The sequence below is a fragment of the Scophthalmus maximus genome, chromosome 22 (genome assembly GCF_022379125.1).
Source record: "Scophthalmus maximus strain ysfricsl-2021 chromosome 22, ASM2237912v1, whole genome shotgun sequence".
NCBI lineage: Eukaryota > Metazoa > Chordata > Actinopteri > Pleuronectiformes > Scophthalmidae > Scophthalmus > Scophthalmus maximus.
This window is the reverse complement of record NC_061536.1, coordinates 12,276,368-12,294,997: the sequence shown is the minus strand read 5'-3', so window position 1 is coordinate 12,294,997 and position 18,630 is coordinate 12,276,368. Positions and strand designations below refer to the sequence as shown.

The window sequence follows — 18,630 nt, the reverse complement described above, 5'->3', positions numbered from 1 at the left end:
GCATACAGAACGTATGCCGCTTGCAAACAGATTTAAATATACACATGTATGTCGTGTACACATTATATATTTTTAAATCAACCAGGCGAACAAGACGAGTCCATGTGCAAGACTTACCTGACGCAGATCAAGGACCTCCGCCTGCGGCTGGAGGGATGCGAGAATCGCACGGTGACGCGCCTCCGCCAGCCCGTGGACAAGGAGCCGCTGAAGGCCTGCGCCCTGAAGACCGCCGAGCAAATGGTACGGTCGCGGAAAATCCAAATGTGTCGTGTGAAACCATACGGCGAACAGATCAGATGCAGGTACAAACTTGTGTCAGTTTAAACCTCGGTGTCACTATTTTTTGTCCCACACTCGACGGCAGAAAGTGCAGTCCGAGTTGGAGGGCCTGAAGAAAGACCTGACCTCCATCTCCGAGAAGACGGAGGAGGTCCTGGCCTCCTCTCCGCCGTCCGGCTCGGCCCCGATGCTGCGCTCGGAGCTGGACGTGACCCTGAGGAAGATGGACCACGTCTACGGCCTCTCCACCGTCTACCTGGACAAGTGAGGGGGCCCCCTTGACTCTCGGAGCGCTTCCTCGTTCATCTTACAGCGGATTTGTTTTTCTTTTAAACGACGTGAACCTCTTGATTTCAGGCTGAAGACCATTGACGTGGTGATCAGAAACACTAAGGATGCAGAGGACACTCTGAAGAACTACGAGACTCGTCTGCGCGACGTCAGCAGCGTGCCGGCCGAGGAGAAGGAGGTGGAGGACCATCGCAGTCAGCTGAAGGTACTGCCTCTTTTTCACTTTGCTCACATCTACAATCATTGCGAGCACATTGCTCCGTCTTGAAGACCTGGTCCTCTTGTCCGACAGTCGATGCGTGCCGAAGCGGAGGCCGACCAGGTGGTGTTCGACCGCCTGCTGGACGAGCTCAAGAGGGCGACGGCCATCAACGACAAGATGACGAGGATCCACGGCGAGCGCGACGCCGAGCTGGAGCATTACCGCCAGCTGGTCAACGGCCTCCTGGAGCGCTGGCAGGCCGTGTTCGCCCAGACCGACGTGAGGCTGCGGGAGCTCGACCTCCTCGGCCGCCACATGAATTCGTACCGCGAGAGCTACGAGTGGCTCATCCGGTGGCTCGGTGAGGCGAGGCAGCGGCAGGAGACGATCCAGGCCGTGCCGATCGGTGACGGCAAGGCCCTCAAGGAGCAGCTGGTGGAGGAGAAGGTACGACACTGTGAGAGAAAGGGGAAAGGGTAAAAGAAGGAAGAGTCATTAAGCCCCCTGGTGGTCACTTTTGATCGCACAGATTCAGAAAGAAACCATCAAATCCTCTTTCTTTGCTTTAGTTACTTATGAATTTGAGTTAATGTCTTTATAAGAATGAAAACAAGACTTGCAGCCGTAGCTTTTCATTTCTGTTCTGACAGAAACTCCTGGAAGAGATCGAGAAAAACAAGGACAAGATCGAAAGCTGCCACAAGAACGCGAAAACTTACATTGATTCCGTTAAGGTTTGTGATAATGTGATCATCTTTACAAGTGAATTGTATTTGAGTCATTTTTTTCAGCTGGACTTCAAGTATTTTTTCTTCCCTCCTTTTTTTTAGGATTACGAGTTCCAGATTCTGACCTACAAAGCCCTCCAAGATCCGATAGCATCGCCTCTGAAGAAACCAAAGATGGAGTGTGCGTCTGACAACATCATCCAAGAGGTACAGTGGAGTGCAGCTGTGCCAGCGGTGGTGTGATGATCGTCACCTGGCCTTGTTAAAAACTTAAACAATAGTTTGGCATTTTGGGAAAATCTGTGTTTAGCTTAGCACAGAGACTGGATACGGGGGGGACCTGCTAGCCCGGGTCTGTCCAAAGATCAAATAAGAAAGTGTCAGTCCTCATTTCACAATTTCACAAAGCTTTATCATCACTGTGACAAAAACACATCTGAAATGCCTTTGACTGTAAATTACATAATCATGTTAACTTTATTTGTTGTCAAAGAAAGTAGGGGAAAGTAATGTATATTTTTCAAATTAGATGTCGAATAAACAATGTGTTGACTTCTTTCAGTACGTGACTCTGAGAACCCGCTACAGCGAGCTCATGACGCTCAACAGCCAGTACATCAAATTCATCCTGGACACGCAGCGCCGCCTGGAGGACGACGAGGTAATCACACACGCTCCGGAAGAAATTCACTAACTGACACACAAACAACATGTTTGGGAGAATGATTTGTCACAGCTAAATATTGGCACTCTAACGCATGAGTCTGCCCCCTCGGATTCGAAACCTGTTGAGGATGCCGAGAGGATGCGGCGGTGTTGCAGCACATCACATCGCCACGACGATATATGTCTCTCATTCCCCCTACTCTGTGTATCTAGTCAAATCATGTGTCCGATGTTCTAACCTGCTCAGCTGCTTGTCCAAAAGTTCTTTTAATTTTGTATCTGCTTCTTTATTTCCTCTTGAAATCACCCACACTCGTGATTTGAAGGTTTCCGTTCGGCCACCCTCGTTGCTTTCTCCCCTTTTCTTCTTTCTTTTCTAACTTTCTATTGTGTTTGATCCTTTCGAACCTGCCCGCCCAGTGCTTTGTCATGACGAATGTTAATCAGGCGCTTGAGAGACGAAGCACCAGGTATTTAAAACGAAGAAGACCCTCTCAGTTCACGTCATCTGCATCTCAAACCCTTGTCTGCCGTCGAGGGGAAGGTTCAGCATTTTTCTTTTGGAAACCTTTTATGACTGAGCTCATTTTCAGTTTATTAAGAATTCACGAGCAATGTCAATATCAATCATTGTCCTGATTTTTGCTTTGCTTGGGTACTTTCTATTTCTTTAAACTTTCTAGAACATTTGCAAGATCTTTCATATGTCCCTGTTGTCTTAATGTGACATACAGGAAATTTTACTTTTTGAAGGGCTTGTTGTGATGTTAGACAATACTGCTGACTACAAGCAATGATCATTTCTACTACTGATTCATCTGCAGATTTTCTTTAATTTTTAATTCATCGAACGACCCTTTAGAATCACAAACAAAGAATATGCTCCGGCGTTTTGGTTAATAACAAAACACATTGAAAACGAAGGACTGTAAGTACAAGGAGAGGAGCAGTGATGAAAAACTATACAATAGGAGTAAATATTTAAAAAATATAAGTAAATATATGTAAAAGTACATACTGTACAGTGAATGAAACAGGAAAAATGATTTTTGTTTTGTTCATCCTAATCTATAAAAAAAATATTTAAAGATATGATTTTTTTTTCCTCACAATTTTTGCTTGAAAAATAACTGAAACTCTCAACCAATGACCAAAATAGTTGCTGATTTCTCCTTTTTTGTTGTTGCTGTCGACGGGACCAAAACTCGACTAGAAATCAATATTACAGGTTTGCGGAAAATGCTGAACCTTCCTTGCAGCTATCAATCACCGTGCACCGAGCCACTCTTAGTGGTCGAGCTCATCTCTTGATGTCTGTCGTGTCTCTTGTCAGAGTCGGTTCTACTTGACCTTGGATTCACGTCTGAATCCAAGATCTCCCTTTGTGTCGTGTGTCATCATGGACTCAGGCTGTGTTTGCTGCATCACTTTGCTAATTGCCGCTGTGTCGGTATTCTGGTTACTTACACTTCAAATCCTGCCTCGCTGTGATGCGAATCCACAAAATCTTTATTGTTTTAATCACTGTACTGTTTTTTTTTGTTGTAGTTTCAGTATATTCCCACTGCGCTTAATACTTTTTTGCATGCTGACTATTATTTATTCCCTACTTCATCCACTTCTTCTAAAGCAGTGTGCAGAGACTGAGGAGGGACACAATTTGAATATTACATGCACACAAATCGCTGCTATTTATAGTCCACATTGCATAATCTGTTTTGTATTGGTCGATTAAAATGCCTCGACTGCATGACGTCAAAGTATAGTGCCGTGGTGTGTTGTGAAGTCAACTGTCGTTCTATGTGCCATACACTGAATAAACATGACGGGCATTTCCCAAAACAGTGTTAACCCTTAGTTTATAGAGCTGTATATAGTTTTGTTGCTGTAGCTGTAACATATCCACATGTATTTACATTTTTTTTTTATGTACCTACATGCTTTATAACCACTTAGACCTTATTCAATACTCTAGCACCTCTAACATGCTCTCGATTGTCTTTACTCCCCCTCTTCGCTTCTACTAATACAGAAAGCTTCTGAAAAACTCAAAGAAGAGGAGAGGAAGAGGATGGCGGAGATCCAGGCGGAGCTGGATAAACAGAAGCAGCTGGCCGAGGCTCAGGCCAAATCTGTGGCCAAGGCGGAACAAGAGGCGCAGGAGCTGAAGCTGAAGATGAAGGAAGACGCCGGCAGGAGGCAAGACGTGGCCGTGGACGCCGAGAAACAGAAGCAAAACATACAGCAGGAGCTGCATCACCTGAAGAGTCTGTCGGAGCAGGAGATCAAGTCCAAGAATCAGCAGCTGGAGGAGGCGCTGGTCAGTCGGAGGAGGATCGAGGAGGAAATCCACATAATCAGACTCCAGTTGCAGACGACGATAACGCAGAAGACCACGTCCGAGGCCGAGCTACAGAAGCTCCGAGACGCGGCTGCCGAGGCCGAGAAGCTCAGGAAAGCTGCTCAGGAGGAGGCCGAGAGGCTTCGCAGGCAGGTCACTGACGAGACTCAGAAGAAGAAAAATGCCGAAGACGAGCTGAAGCGTAAATCTGAAGCAGAGAAGGAAGCTGCCAGGCAAAAGCAGAAGGCCCTGGACGACCTGCAGAAGTTCAAACTGCAAGCGGAGGAGGCGGAGAGGCGCATGAAACAGGCTGAGGAGGAGAAATCTCGGCAGATCCGGGTCGTGGAGGAGGTGGCGCAGAGGAGCGCTGCCACACAGTTGCAAACCACGTCCATGTCATTCAATGAAAAGGCGACGAAACTCGAGGAATCCCTGAGGAAAGAGCAGGGCACTGTCCTGAAGTTGCAGGAGGAGGCTGAAAAACTCAAGAGGCAGCAAGAGGACGCAAACAACGCCAGGGAGCAAGCGGAGAAGGAGCTGGAGACGTGGCGACAGAAAGCTAACGAGGCTCTCCGCCTGAGGCTGCAGGCTGAGGAGGAAGCCCAGAAGAAGAGCCAGGCTCAGGAGGAGGCGGAGAAGCAGAAGGTGGAGGCGGAGCGAGACGCCAAGAAAAGGGCCAAAGCTGAAGACGCGGCACTGAAGCAGAAGGAGAACGCAGAGAAAGAGTTGGAAAAACAGAGGAAATTTGCAGAACAAGTAGCTCAGCAAAAGCTGTCCGCAGAGCAGGAATGCATCCGCTTGAAGGCCGACTTTGAACATGCCGATCAGCAGAGGGGCCTGTTGGATAACGAGCTCCACCGTCTGAAGAATGAGGTGAACGCGGCCGAAAACCAGAGGAAGCAACTGGAGGACGAGCTGGCCAAAGTCCGGAGTGAAATGGACGCCCTTCTGCAGATGAAGACCAAAGCGGAGAAGGAGACGCTGTCCAAGACGGAGAAGAGCAAGCAGCATCTCGAGTCCGAAGCGTTGAAAATGAAACAACTCGCGGAGGAGGCGACCAGACTGAGGTCGGTCGCCGAAGAGGCAAAGAAGCAGCGGCAGGTTGCGGAGGATGAGGCGGCGCGGCAAAGAGCCGATGCCGAAAAAGTACTCAAGGAAAAACTGGCTGCCATCAACGAGGCAACGCGTCTGAAGACTGAAGCGGAGATGGCCCTAAAAGCCAAAGAGGCCGAGAATGAAAGACTGAAACGGAAGGCGGAGGACGAGGCTTATCAGAGGAAGATGCTGGAGGACCAAGCCGCTCAGCACAAACAAGACATCGCAGAGAAGATCACACACCTGAAGAGCTCGTCTGTCTCTGAGCTAGAGCGGCAAAAAACCATCGTGGATGAAACTCTGAGGCAGAAGAGGGTGGTTGAAGAAGAAATCCACATCATCAGGATCAACTTTGAGAAAGCGTCGAAAGAGAAGTCCGGCTTAGAGTTGGAGCTGAAGAAGTTGAAGGGCGTCGCGGACGAAACTCAGAAGAGCAAACTCAGAGCTGAGGAGGAGGCGGAGAAACTGAAGAAGCTTGCAGCTGAGGAGGAGAAGAAAAGGAAAGAAGCTGAGGAGACGGTGAAGAGGATTACCGCGGCAGAGGAGGAGGCAGCAAGACAATGCAAAGTGGCTCAGGAGGAAGTTGAGCGCCTCAAACAGAAGGCCGCCGAAGCCAATAAACAGAAAGACAAGGCAGAGAAAGAGGCGGAGAAGCAGGTCGCTCTGGCCAAAGAAGCCGCTGAGAAACGCTCCGCTGCAGAACAGAAGGCTCAAAACGTCCTCAGTAAGAACAAAGAAGACAGTCTCGCTCAGGAGAAGCTGAGAGACGAGTTTGAAAATGCCAAGAAACTTGCACAAGCGGCGGAGAAGGCCAAAGAGAATGCCGAGAAGGAGGCCGCCCTGCTCCGTCAAAAAGCCGAGGAGGCCGAGAAACAGAAAAAAGCGGCAGAGGATGAGGCGGCCAAACAGGCCAAAGCTCAAAAGGATGCAGAGAAACTGAAGAAAGAAGCGGAGGAGGAGGCCTCCAAGAGGGCAGCGGCCGAGGCAGCGGCACTGAAGCAAAAGCAGCAGGCCGACGTGGAGATGGCCAAGCACAAGAAGGAAGCAGCGCAAGCACTCAAACAAAAGTCTCAGGTCGAGAAGGAACTGACCGTGGTCAAACTGCAACTGGATGAGACAGACAAGCAGAAGGCGGTGCTGGACGAGGAGCTTCAGAGGGTCAAAGGTGAAGTTAGCGATGCCGTCAAACAAAAGGCCCAGGTGGAGGACGAACTGTCCAAGGTTAAAATCCAGATGGACGAGCTCCTGAAACTCAAGCTCAAAATCGAGAAAGAAAACCGGCGCCTCATGCAGAAGGACAAGGACAAGACGCAGAAGGTGCTTGCAGAGGAAGCGGAGAAAATGAAGAGCTTGGCAGAGGAAGCAGCCAGACTCACCGTGGAGGCCGAAGAAACGGCCAGACAGAGGAAGATTGCCGAGTCGGACTTGGCTGAACAGAGGGCACTTGCGGAGAAAATACTCAAGGAGAAAATGCAGGCGATCCAAGAGGCGACCAAACTGAAAGCGGAGGCCGAGGAGCTCCAGAAACAAAAGAACCAGGCACAAGAAAAGGCCAAAAAACTCCTCGAGGACAAACAGCAGATCCAGCAGCGGCTCGACAAGGAGACCGAGGGCTTCCAGAAATCGCTGGAGGCCGAGCGAAAGAGGCAGCTCGAGGTTTCAGCCGAAGCAGAGAAACTGCGATCGAGGGTGAAAGAGCTCGGCGACGCTCAGGCCAAGGCCGAAGGGGAGGCTCAGAAATTCAAGAAACAAGCCGACGACGCAAAAGCCCAGCTCCAGAAGACGGAGAAGCAAACCACCGAGACTGTCGTGCAGAAGCTGGAGACGCAGAGGCTGCAGAGCACCAGGGAGGCTGACGACCTGAAGAAAGCCATCGATGACCTTGAAAAGGAGAGGGAGAAGCTGAAAAAAGAGGCGGAGGAGCTTCAGAGAAAATCCAAAGAGGTATTGTGACCTGAGCTAACATTCACACAACCCTCGCAGTTAACACGATTCTGCAAAACACACTAACCACACACAGCACGTCACATTCAATGTAAATTGCAGTGTCTTGAATTGACATCCAGCAATTTATATGAACGAAAGACATTGCTTGAGAATTGAAATGTTCACAGTAGCACATTAATCTAATTATTTACTTTCTTGCTGAGATGATGATTAATACATCCCTAATGTCTGAATATTTACTGTATAGTGATGAGAGTTATATTGATTGAGTGGCAAGAAAGCTATTTCTGTTTAACTATTGAAATATTTCTTTAGTGCAATTATTTGAGCAATGGGTCATTGATTATTGATGTCCTCTTTTTTCCCAAACAGATGGCAAATGCCCAACAAGCACAAATTGAGCAGCAGAAGGTCACGCTTCAGCAGACTTTCCTCACAGAGAAGGAAGTGCTGCTGAAAAGAGAAAAGGCCGTCGAAGATGAGAAAAAGAGGTTTGAGAAACAGCTTGAGGATGAAGTGAAGAAGGCCGAGGCTCTCAAGGATGAACAAGATCGCCAGCGGAAGCTAGTGGAAGAAGAGAAGAAGAAACTTCAGGCCATAATGGATGAAGCTGTGAAGAAACAAAAAGAGGCTGAAGCAGAGATGCAGAACAAGCAGAAAGAAATGAACGTGCTTGAAAAGAAAAGGCTTGAACAAGAAAAGCTACTGGGAGAGGAAAACAAAAAGCTCAGAGAGAAGCTTCAGAATCTTGAGGTCGCCTCCAAACAGGCTGATTCAGAAACAAAAGACACTGAAGTCCAGACTGATAAAGTCCCTGAGGAGCAGTTAGTTGCCATGACAATGGTGGGAACAACAAAGAGTGTTTTCAACGGTTCTGTTGAAGTGGACGGACTGAAGAAAGCTGGGGAATCACCTTTATCATTTGACGGAATAAGAGAGAGAGTTCCGGCTGAAAGGCTCCATGACATTGGTGTCCTAACCAAGAAGGAGTTTGACAAATTGAAAAAGGGCAAAGTATCTGTGCAAGACCTCGGAAAGACTGATAAAGTTAAATCTTGTCTCAAGGGTCAGAATTGTCTTGGAGGTGTCTTGACTCCATCTAAGGAGAAAATGAGCGTCTATCAGGCCATGACAGAGAACAAGATTACTCCCAACACCGCCACAATGCTCCTGGAGGCTCAGGCAGCTTCTGGTTACATCGTAGATCCGGTGAAAAATAAACTCCTCTCGGTAGATGAGGCTGTTAAGGATCAAGTAATTGGACCTGAGCTTCATGACAGGATGCTCTCTGCAGAGAGAGCAGCCACTGGCTTCAAAGATCCATACACTGGAGCCAAAATCTCCGTCTTTGAGGCCATGAAGAAGGGACTCATTGAGAAGGAGCAGGCCACCAAATTCCTAGATGTACAGCTAGCAACCGGTGGCATCATTGACCCAATCAATAGCCATAGAGTACCCCTGCAGACCGCCTACAAGCAAGGTCAATTTGACGCAGACATGAACAAGAAGCTCACAGATCCCAGTGATGATTGCAAATTATTCATTGACCCCAGCTCTCAGGAGCAACTGACTTATAAACAGTTACTGGAGAGATGCACCAAAGACGCAGAGACAGGCCTGCTGATATTACCAGTGACCGAGGACGCTGGTCAAAGTGAAAAGTACACAGATCTGGAGACAAAAGAAGTTTTCAGTAGGTCAAACGTCATTGTGCCTTTTGGACGATTCAAGGGGAAAACTGTCACCATTTGGGAAGTCATCAATTCCGAATATTTCACCGAGGAGCAAAGACGAGAACTGATTCGCCAGTACAAGACAGGCAAGATCACAGTGGAGAAGACTATCAAAATTGTCATCACCGTTGTGGAAGACAAGGAGAAGAATAATGAAAACGTGTTAAATGGTTTGAGGGCTCCAGTTTCTCCCAATGAATTGTTGGAGTCCAAGGTCATTAACAAAGACTTGTTCAACAAGTTGAGCAATGGCAAGATAACAGTTAAAGAGATATCTGAGATGGAGCCTGTAAAGAAAGCTCTACAGGGAACACCAAGCATTGCTGGGCTGTTGAATGAAGCAACCAAGGAGAAAATGCCCTTCTATCAAGCTATGAAGAAAGAGTTACTGTCACCAGAAACTGCGCTGAACCTTCTCGAAGCTCAAGCAGCTACTGGTTTTGTAATCGATCCTGTCAAAAATGAGAAGCTCCCTGTTGATGAAGCTGTCAAATCAGGTCTTGTTGGCCCAGAACTGCATGAACGCCTTCTGTCTGCAGAGAGAGCTGTCAGCGGCTACAGAGATCCTTATACAGGAAAGAAGGTGTCTCTATTTGAGGCGATGAACAAAGGCCTCATAAAGAAAGACCACGGCATTCGTCTGCTGGAGGCACAACTCTCAACAGGTGGAATTATTGACCCTGTTAAAAGCTATCGCATTCCACATGAGGTTGCCTGCAAGCGTGGATATTTTGATGAGGAAATCTCCAAGACCCTGAACAAGAGCACAGACGAAACAAAAGTCTATTACGATCCGAACTCACAAGAGGATTCAACCTATGCACAGCTCATGAAAAAATGTGTCACCGACAAAGAAACTGGCCTCCCGTTGCTTTCCCTCTCAAAGAAGGCTGCAAAGCCAAAAGAAGAAAAACAGATTACAGAAGCTAAAACAAAAGAGGCTTTGAATCAGACAGGTATGGAGCTGGAGTATGGACCTTTCAAAGGAAGAAAGGTCACAATTTGGGAGATCATTCACTCTGAATACATCACTGAGGAGCAAAGAATAGAGCTTATTCGACAGTACAGAATGGGGCAGGTGACCATTGAAAGGTTGATTACGATTGTAATAACGATGGTTGAGGAAAAGAAGGACAAAACAAAGGAAAGCGCCTGTTTTGAGGGCCTTAGAGCGCCAGTCACTGCCAGCTCCTTACTTGATTCCAACATCATTGACAAGGCAACTTTTGATCAGCTTGAACAGGGTAAAAAGACACCTAAAGAAGTCAGTGATACTGATGAGGTCAAGAAGTACCTGCAGGGCGCAGACCGCATTGATGGTATCACTATGGAAGATTCAAATGAGAAGTTAAGCATATATCAAGCAATTAAAAACAATGTTTTACAACAAAACACTGGACTTGCACTGCTGGAGGCCCAAGCTGGAACTGGTTTCATAACTGATCCAGTCAAAAATTTGAAATACTCTGTGGATGATGCTGTGAAGGTTGGAGTTGTTGGCCCAGAGCTTCACGAGAAACTTCTCGCAGCGGAAAAAGCAGTGACAGGATACAAAGATCCATATACAGGCAACAAAATTTCTCTATTCCAAGCCATGAATAAAGAGCTTGTACTGAGGGAGCATGCCATTCCTCTCCTGGAGGCCCAGTTTACTACAGGAGGGATCATTGATCCAGTCAGCAGCCATCGTGTTCCCAATGATGTGGCCATTCAGCGAGGCTTTTTCAGCAAACCAATGGCCAAGACCTTCAATGAACCTTCAGGTGACATTAAAGGCTTCACCAATCCCAACACCAATGAAAGTGTCACTTACAAGCAGTTGCTGGAGAAATGTGCAAGAGATGCCAACTCTGGTCTGTGCTACCTGCCTCTGTCTAAAGCTGAGGCTCTTGCTCCAATCGAGAAATCATATGAGTACACAGAGGAGCAAGCCCAAACAGATCTAGCCAACACTCAAATTGAGATCCCACACAAGAGTTTCGCAGGAAAGAGTGTGACCATCTGGGAAGTCATGAACTCAAACATGCTTCCAGAAAAAGAGAGGCACCGCCTCATGGAGCAGTATCGCTTGGGGCAAATCACAAAGGAAAGAATGCTCGTCATCATCATTGAAATCATTGAACATAGAGAGACACTAAAGTTGGATCAGAGCATGTCCTGCGATGTCATCAGAAGAAGAGTTACTATTGAGGAGCTTTACAATGCTCGAATTATTGACTTGCACACGTACAACCTCCTGAAACAAGAAAAGATGACTATTCGTGAGGCCATGGAAATGGACTCAGTGAAACAGTACCTCTTTGGCACTGGTTGTATTGCTGGAATTATGTCAGACAGTCCACCAAAGATCAGCATTTACCAGGCTATGAAGAGTGGAAAGATTCAACCTGAGGTTGCTTTGAATCTCCTTGAGGCCCAAGCAGCAACAGGATTCATGATTGATCCAGTCAAAGATGAGCTTCTAACCGTTGATGAAGCTGTGCGCAAAGGGCTTGTGGGCCCTGAACTTCACGACAAACTTCTCTCTGCCGAGAGAGCAGTCACGGGTTACAAGGATCCATACAGTGGAAAAGTGATTTCGCTCTTCCAGGCTATGAAAAAAGACCTGATTCCTGAGGATTATGCCTTGAGGCTTTTGGAGGCCCAGAATGCCACTGGCGGGTTGATAGATCCGGAATACTACTTCCGCCTCCCCACCGACGTAGCTACGCAGCGTGGATACATCAATAAAGAGACACTAGACAGGATTTCTGAGCCTACTGGGGATGTGCGAGGATACACTGATCCAACAGCAGATGAGAAACAGTCCTATGCCCAGCTACTGAAAAGATGCAGAGTTGATAAAGAAAGTGGTTTGAGGCTGCTCTCACTGGCAGACAGAAGACTCCTCTTCAAGGGTCTCAGAAAGCAAATCACTGTGGATGAGCTGCTTCGTTCACAGATTATCAACCAAAAGACATACAACGAACTCACCGAGGGTTCCATTACAGTGGAGGAAGTCAGCAGAGACCTGAAGAAATACCTTGAGGGCACCAGTTGTATTGCTGGTGTCTATGTAGAATCAAGCAAAGATAGGTTGTCTATTTATCAAGCCATGAAGAAGAACATGATCAGACCAGGAACTGCCTTTGAGCTCCTTGAGGCTCAAGCCGCCACAGGGTATGTAATTGATCCTATTAAGAACCTTAAACTAAATGTCACAGAAGCTGTGAAAATGGGTGTTGTCGGCACTGAGTTCAAAGATAAACTCGCCTCAGCTGAACGAGCTGTCATCGGCTACAAAGACCCTTATTCTGGCAAAATCATCTCACTATTCCAGGCAATGAAAAAGGGACTCATTCTAAAAGACCATGGCATTCGTCTGCTAGAGGCTCAAATTGCCACCGGTGGAATCATTGATCCGCAGGAGAGCCATCGATTGCCAGTTGAAGCAGCATACGAGCGTGGTCTCTTTGATGAGGAAATGAACGAAATCCTCACCGACCCATCTGATGACACAAAGGGCTTCTTTGACCCCAACACTGAGGAAAATCTTACCTACCTACAGCTGATGGAGAGATGTATGATAGACCCAGAAACAGGCCTTGCTCTTCTGCTGTTGAAAGAAAAGAAGCGCGAGAGGAAGACATCGTCCAAGTCCTCTGTTCGTAAACGCAGGGTCGTCATCGTCGATCCAGAGACTGGTAAAGAAATGTCCGTGTATGAGGCTTACCAGAAAGGGCTTATTGACCAGCAGACATATATAGAGCTTGCAGAGCAGGAGTGTGAATGGGAGGAAATCACCATCACCTCTTCTGATGGAGTTGTGAAATCCATGATCACTGACAGGCGGTCCGGTCGGCAGTACGACATCGATGACGCAATCTCACGGGGTCTGATCGACAAGTCAGCTCTGGATCAGTACAGAGCAGGAACTCTGTCCATCACAGAGTTTGCAGACATGTTGTCTGGAAACATGAGTGGTGTCAGATCACGTTCTTCCTCCTTTGGCTCCTCTTCCTCCCACCCCATGAGCCCAATGCCTTCCATAAAAACACCAGCAACCACATGGAATGATCCAACAGAGGAAACTGGCCCTGTGGCCGGGATACTAGACACAGAAACACTGGAGAAGGTGTCCGTCACCGAGGCCATTCACAGAAACCTTGTGGACAATATAACAGGTCAGAGGTTGCTGGAAGCTCAGGCCTGCACAGGAGGCATCATCGACCCAAATACTGGAGAGAAATTCTCTGTTGCGGATGCAATGAACAAAGGGCTTGTGGATAAGATCATGGTGGACCGCATCAGTCTAGCCCAGAAGGCCTGCAACGGATTTGAAGATCCCAGAACAAAAACCAAAATGTCCGCAGCCCAAGCTCTAAAGAAAGGCTGGCTCTACTACGAGGCCGGACAGCGATTCCTGGAGGTCCAGTATCTCACTGGTGGTTTGATTGAACCAGACGCTACCAGCAGAGTCTCTATAGATGAGGCTGTGAACAAAGGCACCTTAGATGCACGCACTGCACAGAAGTTACGAGATGTGAGTGCGTACTCAAAGTATCTCACATGCCCTAAAACCAAGCTGAAGATCTCTTACAAGGATGCAATGGAAAGAAGCATGATAGAAGAGGGCACCGGTCTACGACTACTTGAAGCCTCATCTCAGTCCAGCAAAGGCCTTTACAGTCCCTATAGCGTCAGTGGGTCAGGTTCCGCCAGTGGGTCACGGCCTGGTTCCAGAACTGGATCCAGGTCAGGCTCAAGAAGAGGCAGCTTCGATGCCACGGGATCAAGTTTCACCACAACCTTCTCCTCGACGTCCTACAGTTCACCAAGCTACGGCCGTCGATACTGATGAGCTTGAGGAAAGGAAAGGATACACTATAAAACCACAGTGCTCACCAGATGCCTAATTCTCGGTGGAATAAAGACTAAATTTATTCTGCTCTGCATGTGGTCGTTACAGTACTTTTAATATTTAATTTTCTACAAGTTGCATCATTTGATTTTTGTATATTTCACATTAACGTTTAGTTGCGTCTATGCTATCTTATCAGACTTTACCACGCTGTAAGCACTTAAGAGTATGTAACAGCAAATTTTTATGTCCAGTATATATCGCAAACGTGTACACGATTTTTTTTGTCTAATATCAATCCTTCCACAATATTGAATTTGTCGATCTAATTGTTTAAGAGAACACGTAACAAAAGCGGGTTAAAGAAAGATAAAAAAATCCACTCTGCAGAGCAGAATAAGGAGTCTCCCGAAAGATGAGTTACACTAAGAGTGTCTGCTTCAAGAATGCCAAGCTTCAAGATCTTTTCTCTCCACTGCCGCATATACTCTGCCAATATTGGAACTCCACTCCATATTCCCAATGGTCTGTCATAAAAACCTGGAGTTGCAGCAACATGCTCACCTTGTCAAATGAACTCCCAAAGAGCAAACTCCCGCAAATGGAATGAATATGTAGCCTGTTATGATCCATCAACACCATTACTGGACATCCAAGACAAACACATGCAAGTCCCCGCCTTTTCGCACACGTCAAAAAGGTACGTAAAGAGACGAATTACCTTTGAATCCATTGACGATTATGTTTTAATTTATTTGCTATCCTGTAGCTGCTTTCAGACATGAACTGAACTCAGGACGTTATGCTGAACTTTTCCGGAGAGCCTGTTTGTGAGGATTCAGCAAATGTGGCTCCAGACATTTTAACGAAACGATCCGGACAAATCTCTGCAAACTGCGGAAAATGTCCAGAAAATCCGGTTCATGTCTGAAAAACAGTTCATGTTTGTGCCATTTCGTATCTTTGAAGTCCTAAAGTTGAATGTTTTTTTTTTTCCCCCTTACTGTTTTGCTGCTCCAGGTATCGTCCTCACGGTTCATCTCTTTTCTCAGATGTCTTCCAGAGACCCGCGGCATTCATTTTGGAAGTGTGACCTTTTACTGCAAACACTATAATCATTTTATGCAACTTACTCCACTCGCCATGTTCCATTAGTTTTTATTTTAACAGTGGACCATTTTTAAAAACGTGCATTCATAACCATGAAGTCATTTAAAGGCCTAATCTACGCTTTGTAAGTGCCTGCAGAAAATACTGTTTAACACTGTATCGGGGTTGTTGAATAGCATAAAGGTGGTTCAGCGGTCACACTGTAAACTGACTGTATGCATGACCGAAGGAGCAACGCTACTCATATCTGTATGATTACTGTGTTATCAGGTATAAGCCATTTTACTGTCCGACTACAGTCTAACGTTAAAAAAACACTAACAGTTCTATAATGTGTGGTTTGAGTGTTTTTAACAGCTACGATTTGCGTTATTTGAATGTTTTTTCTTTCACGGACAGGTAACGTATGTATATGTATATGTATATCGACGATTATATAGAGCACTGTTTGCTGAAAGCCATTAATAATCTTCGAGAAAAATGATCTTCAAGCTTTGCCAGCGGACCCAGTATTAGTATTTCCCAACACACAACATACTTGTTTTGGAGCTGTATGGTTTTATTTTTTTCGTACTTTTATCGTGTATTTCTGCTTTGCATGATTTACTAACCATTTACAAGGTGCAAAAAAAAAAACAACAACACCGAATAGTTGTTATATTCATCATAAAGCTTTTTGTTTTTTTCTGTTGTTTTGCGTTTCGAGAGGTTTGAAGGATGTATTTTAATGAGGGTTGTCGAGCCTCGGTGTATTTATAATAAAATGGTGACAAGGAATTTTATTGTAACACCTTTATGGCTATATGTAAATAAATATGGAAATGAAATATTCCCTGTCTGTCATGTTGTCTTTAAAATCTGATATGATCTTTCAGATTGTATGAGATGATTAGATTATCATTCTAGTTTTCAATCAAAACTTCCATTTATCTAGCGTGACTGCATTTATTATACACTGCCATTTTTGCACAGATGTAATCACACTGCAACCTTTTTTAAATTCTATATTTTTGCGATTTTCACACTTGTATTTCTTATATATATATATATTATTATTATTTTATTTTTTTTACATTAGGTTAGGTGTGTGTTGTGTGACTGATATACCTGCTGCTGTAACACCGAAATTTCCCAGTTTGGGGTCATTAAAGTTCACCGATCCATCTATCTATCAATCTAACGGCACACTGTACATCAGCTCTTGATTGGCGTCTTGGTTATGGGCCAATTGAAATCTGTCTGCAAGTGATTCATATAAGACACAATGGTCACAAACTCACCACAGAGGTCATCGATCGCACTCATGTCTGTCTCCAAACTTCAATCGGGGAGGAGGGAGTCCAAGAGCCCCGCCACCACGGGGTGCTGGTCCCGCAGGAGGGCCACGGGAGGAGCTGTCCCTATCTGTCAAGTTGTATTTCATCATCTGTGGTGACGGAGACAAAGTCAGGGGATCACATCACACACTTATGATCCTGAGGCATGAATGACTGTCTGAGCCCAATGTCACAGCAATTCATGACGCGGCAATATATATTTCAACCTCACGGTGGCGCTAGAGGGAAAGTCCCCAGTTCATTCTCTGGGAATCATGAGTATCTGCACAGAGTTTAATGCTGATCCCTCTGACAGTTGTGGAGGTTACGAACTAAAAATTAAAAGAAAAAAAAATCTTGGGGCCATTTTACAGTTTAACTATAAACATTATCATAAATAACTATAAATAAAAAGAAAAAACAGATACAACCAAATGTACAGAACAGTCACTCTGGGAAAATAAAGAGTCAGAGTGGGAGTAGACGGTACAACACACACAGCGACTCAGTTCCCTTAAGATCAGATAAAGGGGTTTGGATCTGGCCAACAGATTTGGTCGCACAATGTTTAAAAAGAAAGAAAGAAAAGGAAAAGAAAAGGAGTCCCTGTCCCTTTATTTAAAAGGGACAGTGCAATTTCATAAAACACATGATTACACATTGTTTAAAAAAAAGCCAGAATTAGCCAGAAGGCTAGAGAAGTTAAATTTTGAGAGCTTGGTTAGAAGAACAGAATGATTTACTCTATCAAATGCTTTCCTGAAGTCCAAAAAACACCGCCCCTACAACTCCACCCTTATCGAGAAAGAATTTTATTTTCTCGATAAGGAGGAATGTAGTCATTTCAGTGGAATGCTTAGATCTGAAACCAAACTGCACGGCGTGGAGAGAGGGGGAGCTGCTGTTTAAGTGATGGACAATCTGCTGTGCCACCCATTTTTCTGCGATTTTGGAAACGGCCGGAAGAATGCTTTCCACATATTCAATTCAACAGAGAGAAGTGAATACATGCCAACCAGAGCCAGTACAGTATGTAACAGTTTCTGTATCCAAAGAGACACGATGTGCTCGTCTGAGGAAGTTCACAACTTCAAACAGGTTTTTTTCTGGCATCCGTGACACGAGCCGCAGCTTCAGAGGATCTGTTTTTCATTTCACCAACGGCTGAAGCTGCTGTGATTCCCCTGAAATTGAAAACTGTATCCAACCAGAAACTAATATTTATATTCTTACATCATTAGACTATTAAAAGTGAATGTTCTAACATGTAGGCAGCATTTTTAACTTCTTGTACAAGTTTCTGTAATACAAGAGGCCAAATGAAAATGTTTTGGTTTTTAAGTCGTTTTTAATTTTTTAACTGGCATGGTATTGTTTTTCGCCCCTTGTGTGTGTGTGTGTGTGTGTGTGTGTGTGTATGTTTGTGTGTGTGTGTGTACAAAATAACTCAACAACGCACGGGCGGGGAACTTGGTGGGAATTTTACTTGGGAGTTTATCTCCAGATGATTACGTTCTGGAGCTGATTGGTCAAAAGGTCATAGGTCAAAGATCTACAAAAAATATTTTCTGGAAAAACCCCACATTTCCCAAGATGTCTGCGCAAAAAAAAATAGAGAGACAATTCTAAAGCATAAAATGATTTCCCATCACATGATGTCATGAATATGCGTTAATAACAAATGCATTTTTCCTATGTCTATAGGACTATAGACACGACCTGAAGCCTATATAAAGATTGAAAAAACTATTTATGCTCATAAAGTGAGAATGACGTCCTCATGATGCCACTACAGAATTATGCAATAGAGTGTTGAAATGCATTAGCTTTCATAACCAATGAGTTGTTTAGACTAACAAATCATCGTGTGGCATGAATGTGGTAATATAACGTTATGAAACCGGACTGGTGTGTATACAGACCACTCACCCTTTTGAAACTTTTCATTAACATTCAGAAGATAGTGGTTCCCCGATAGCTTTATATTCAAGGCGCTGCATTAGGCGTAGTGTCAATCTGCTCATCTGACTCCGGACATGAAATCGAAATGCCTGTAATGACAACATTACAATGATCATG

The 18,630-nt window shown here is 45.4% G+C and overlaps 1 protein-coding gene across 13 annotated transcripts in view; it reads left to right on the top strand.

The window, feature by feature from the left end:
- The window catches only part of pleca (plectin a), a 79,110-nt gene extending 63,044 nt beyond the window's left edge, over nt 1-16,066 (top strand). For all 13 annotated transcript variants that reach the window (XM_035621288.2, XM_035621287.2, XM_047330165.1 and 10 more), the window contains 10 exons: nt 86-243; nt 368-546; nt 640-778; nt 866-1,222; nt 1,426-1,509; nt 1,606-1,710; nt 2,066-2,164; nt 4,202-7,549; nt 7,925-14,825; nt 15,146-16,066. In XM_035621288.2, the coding sequence (XP_035477181.2) occupies nt 86-243; nt 368-546; nt 640-778; nt 866-1,222; nt 1,426-1,509; nt 1,606-1,710; nt 2,066-2,164; nt 4,202-7,549; nt 7,925-14,122 (10,667 nt within the window). In that variant the 3' untranslated portion in view covers nt 14,123-14,825; nt 15,146-16,066. The remainder of the gene's footprint in view (nt 1-85; nt 244-367; nt 547-639; nt 779-865; nt 1,223-1,425; nt 1,510-1,605; nt 1,711-2,065; nt 2,165-4,201; nt 7,550-7,924; nt 14,826-15,145) is intronic.
- The last annotated feature ends 2,564 nt before the right edge of the window (nt 16,067-18,630 follow it).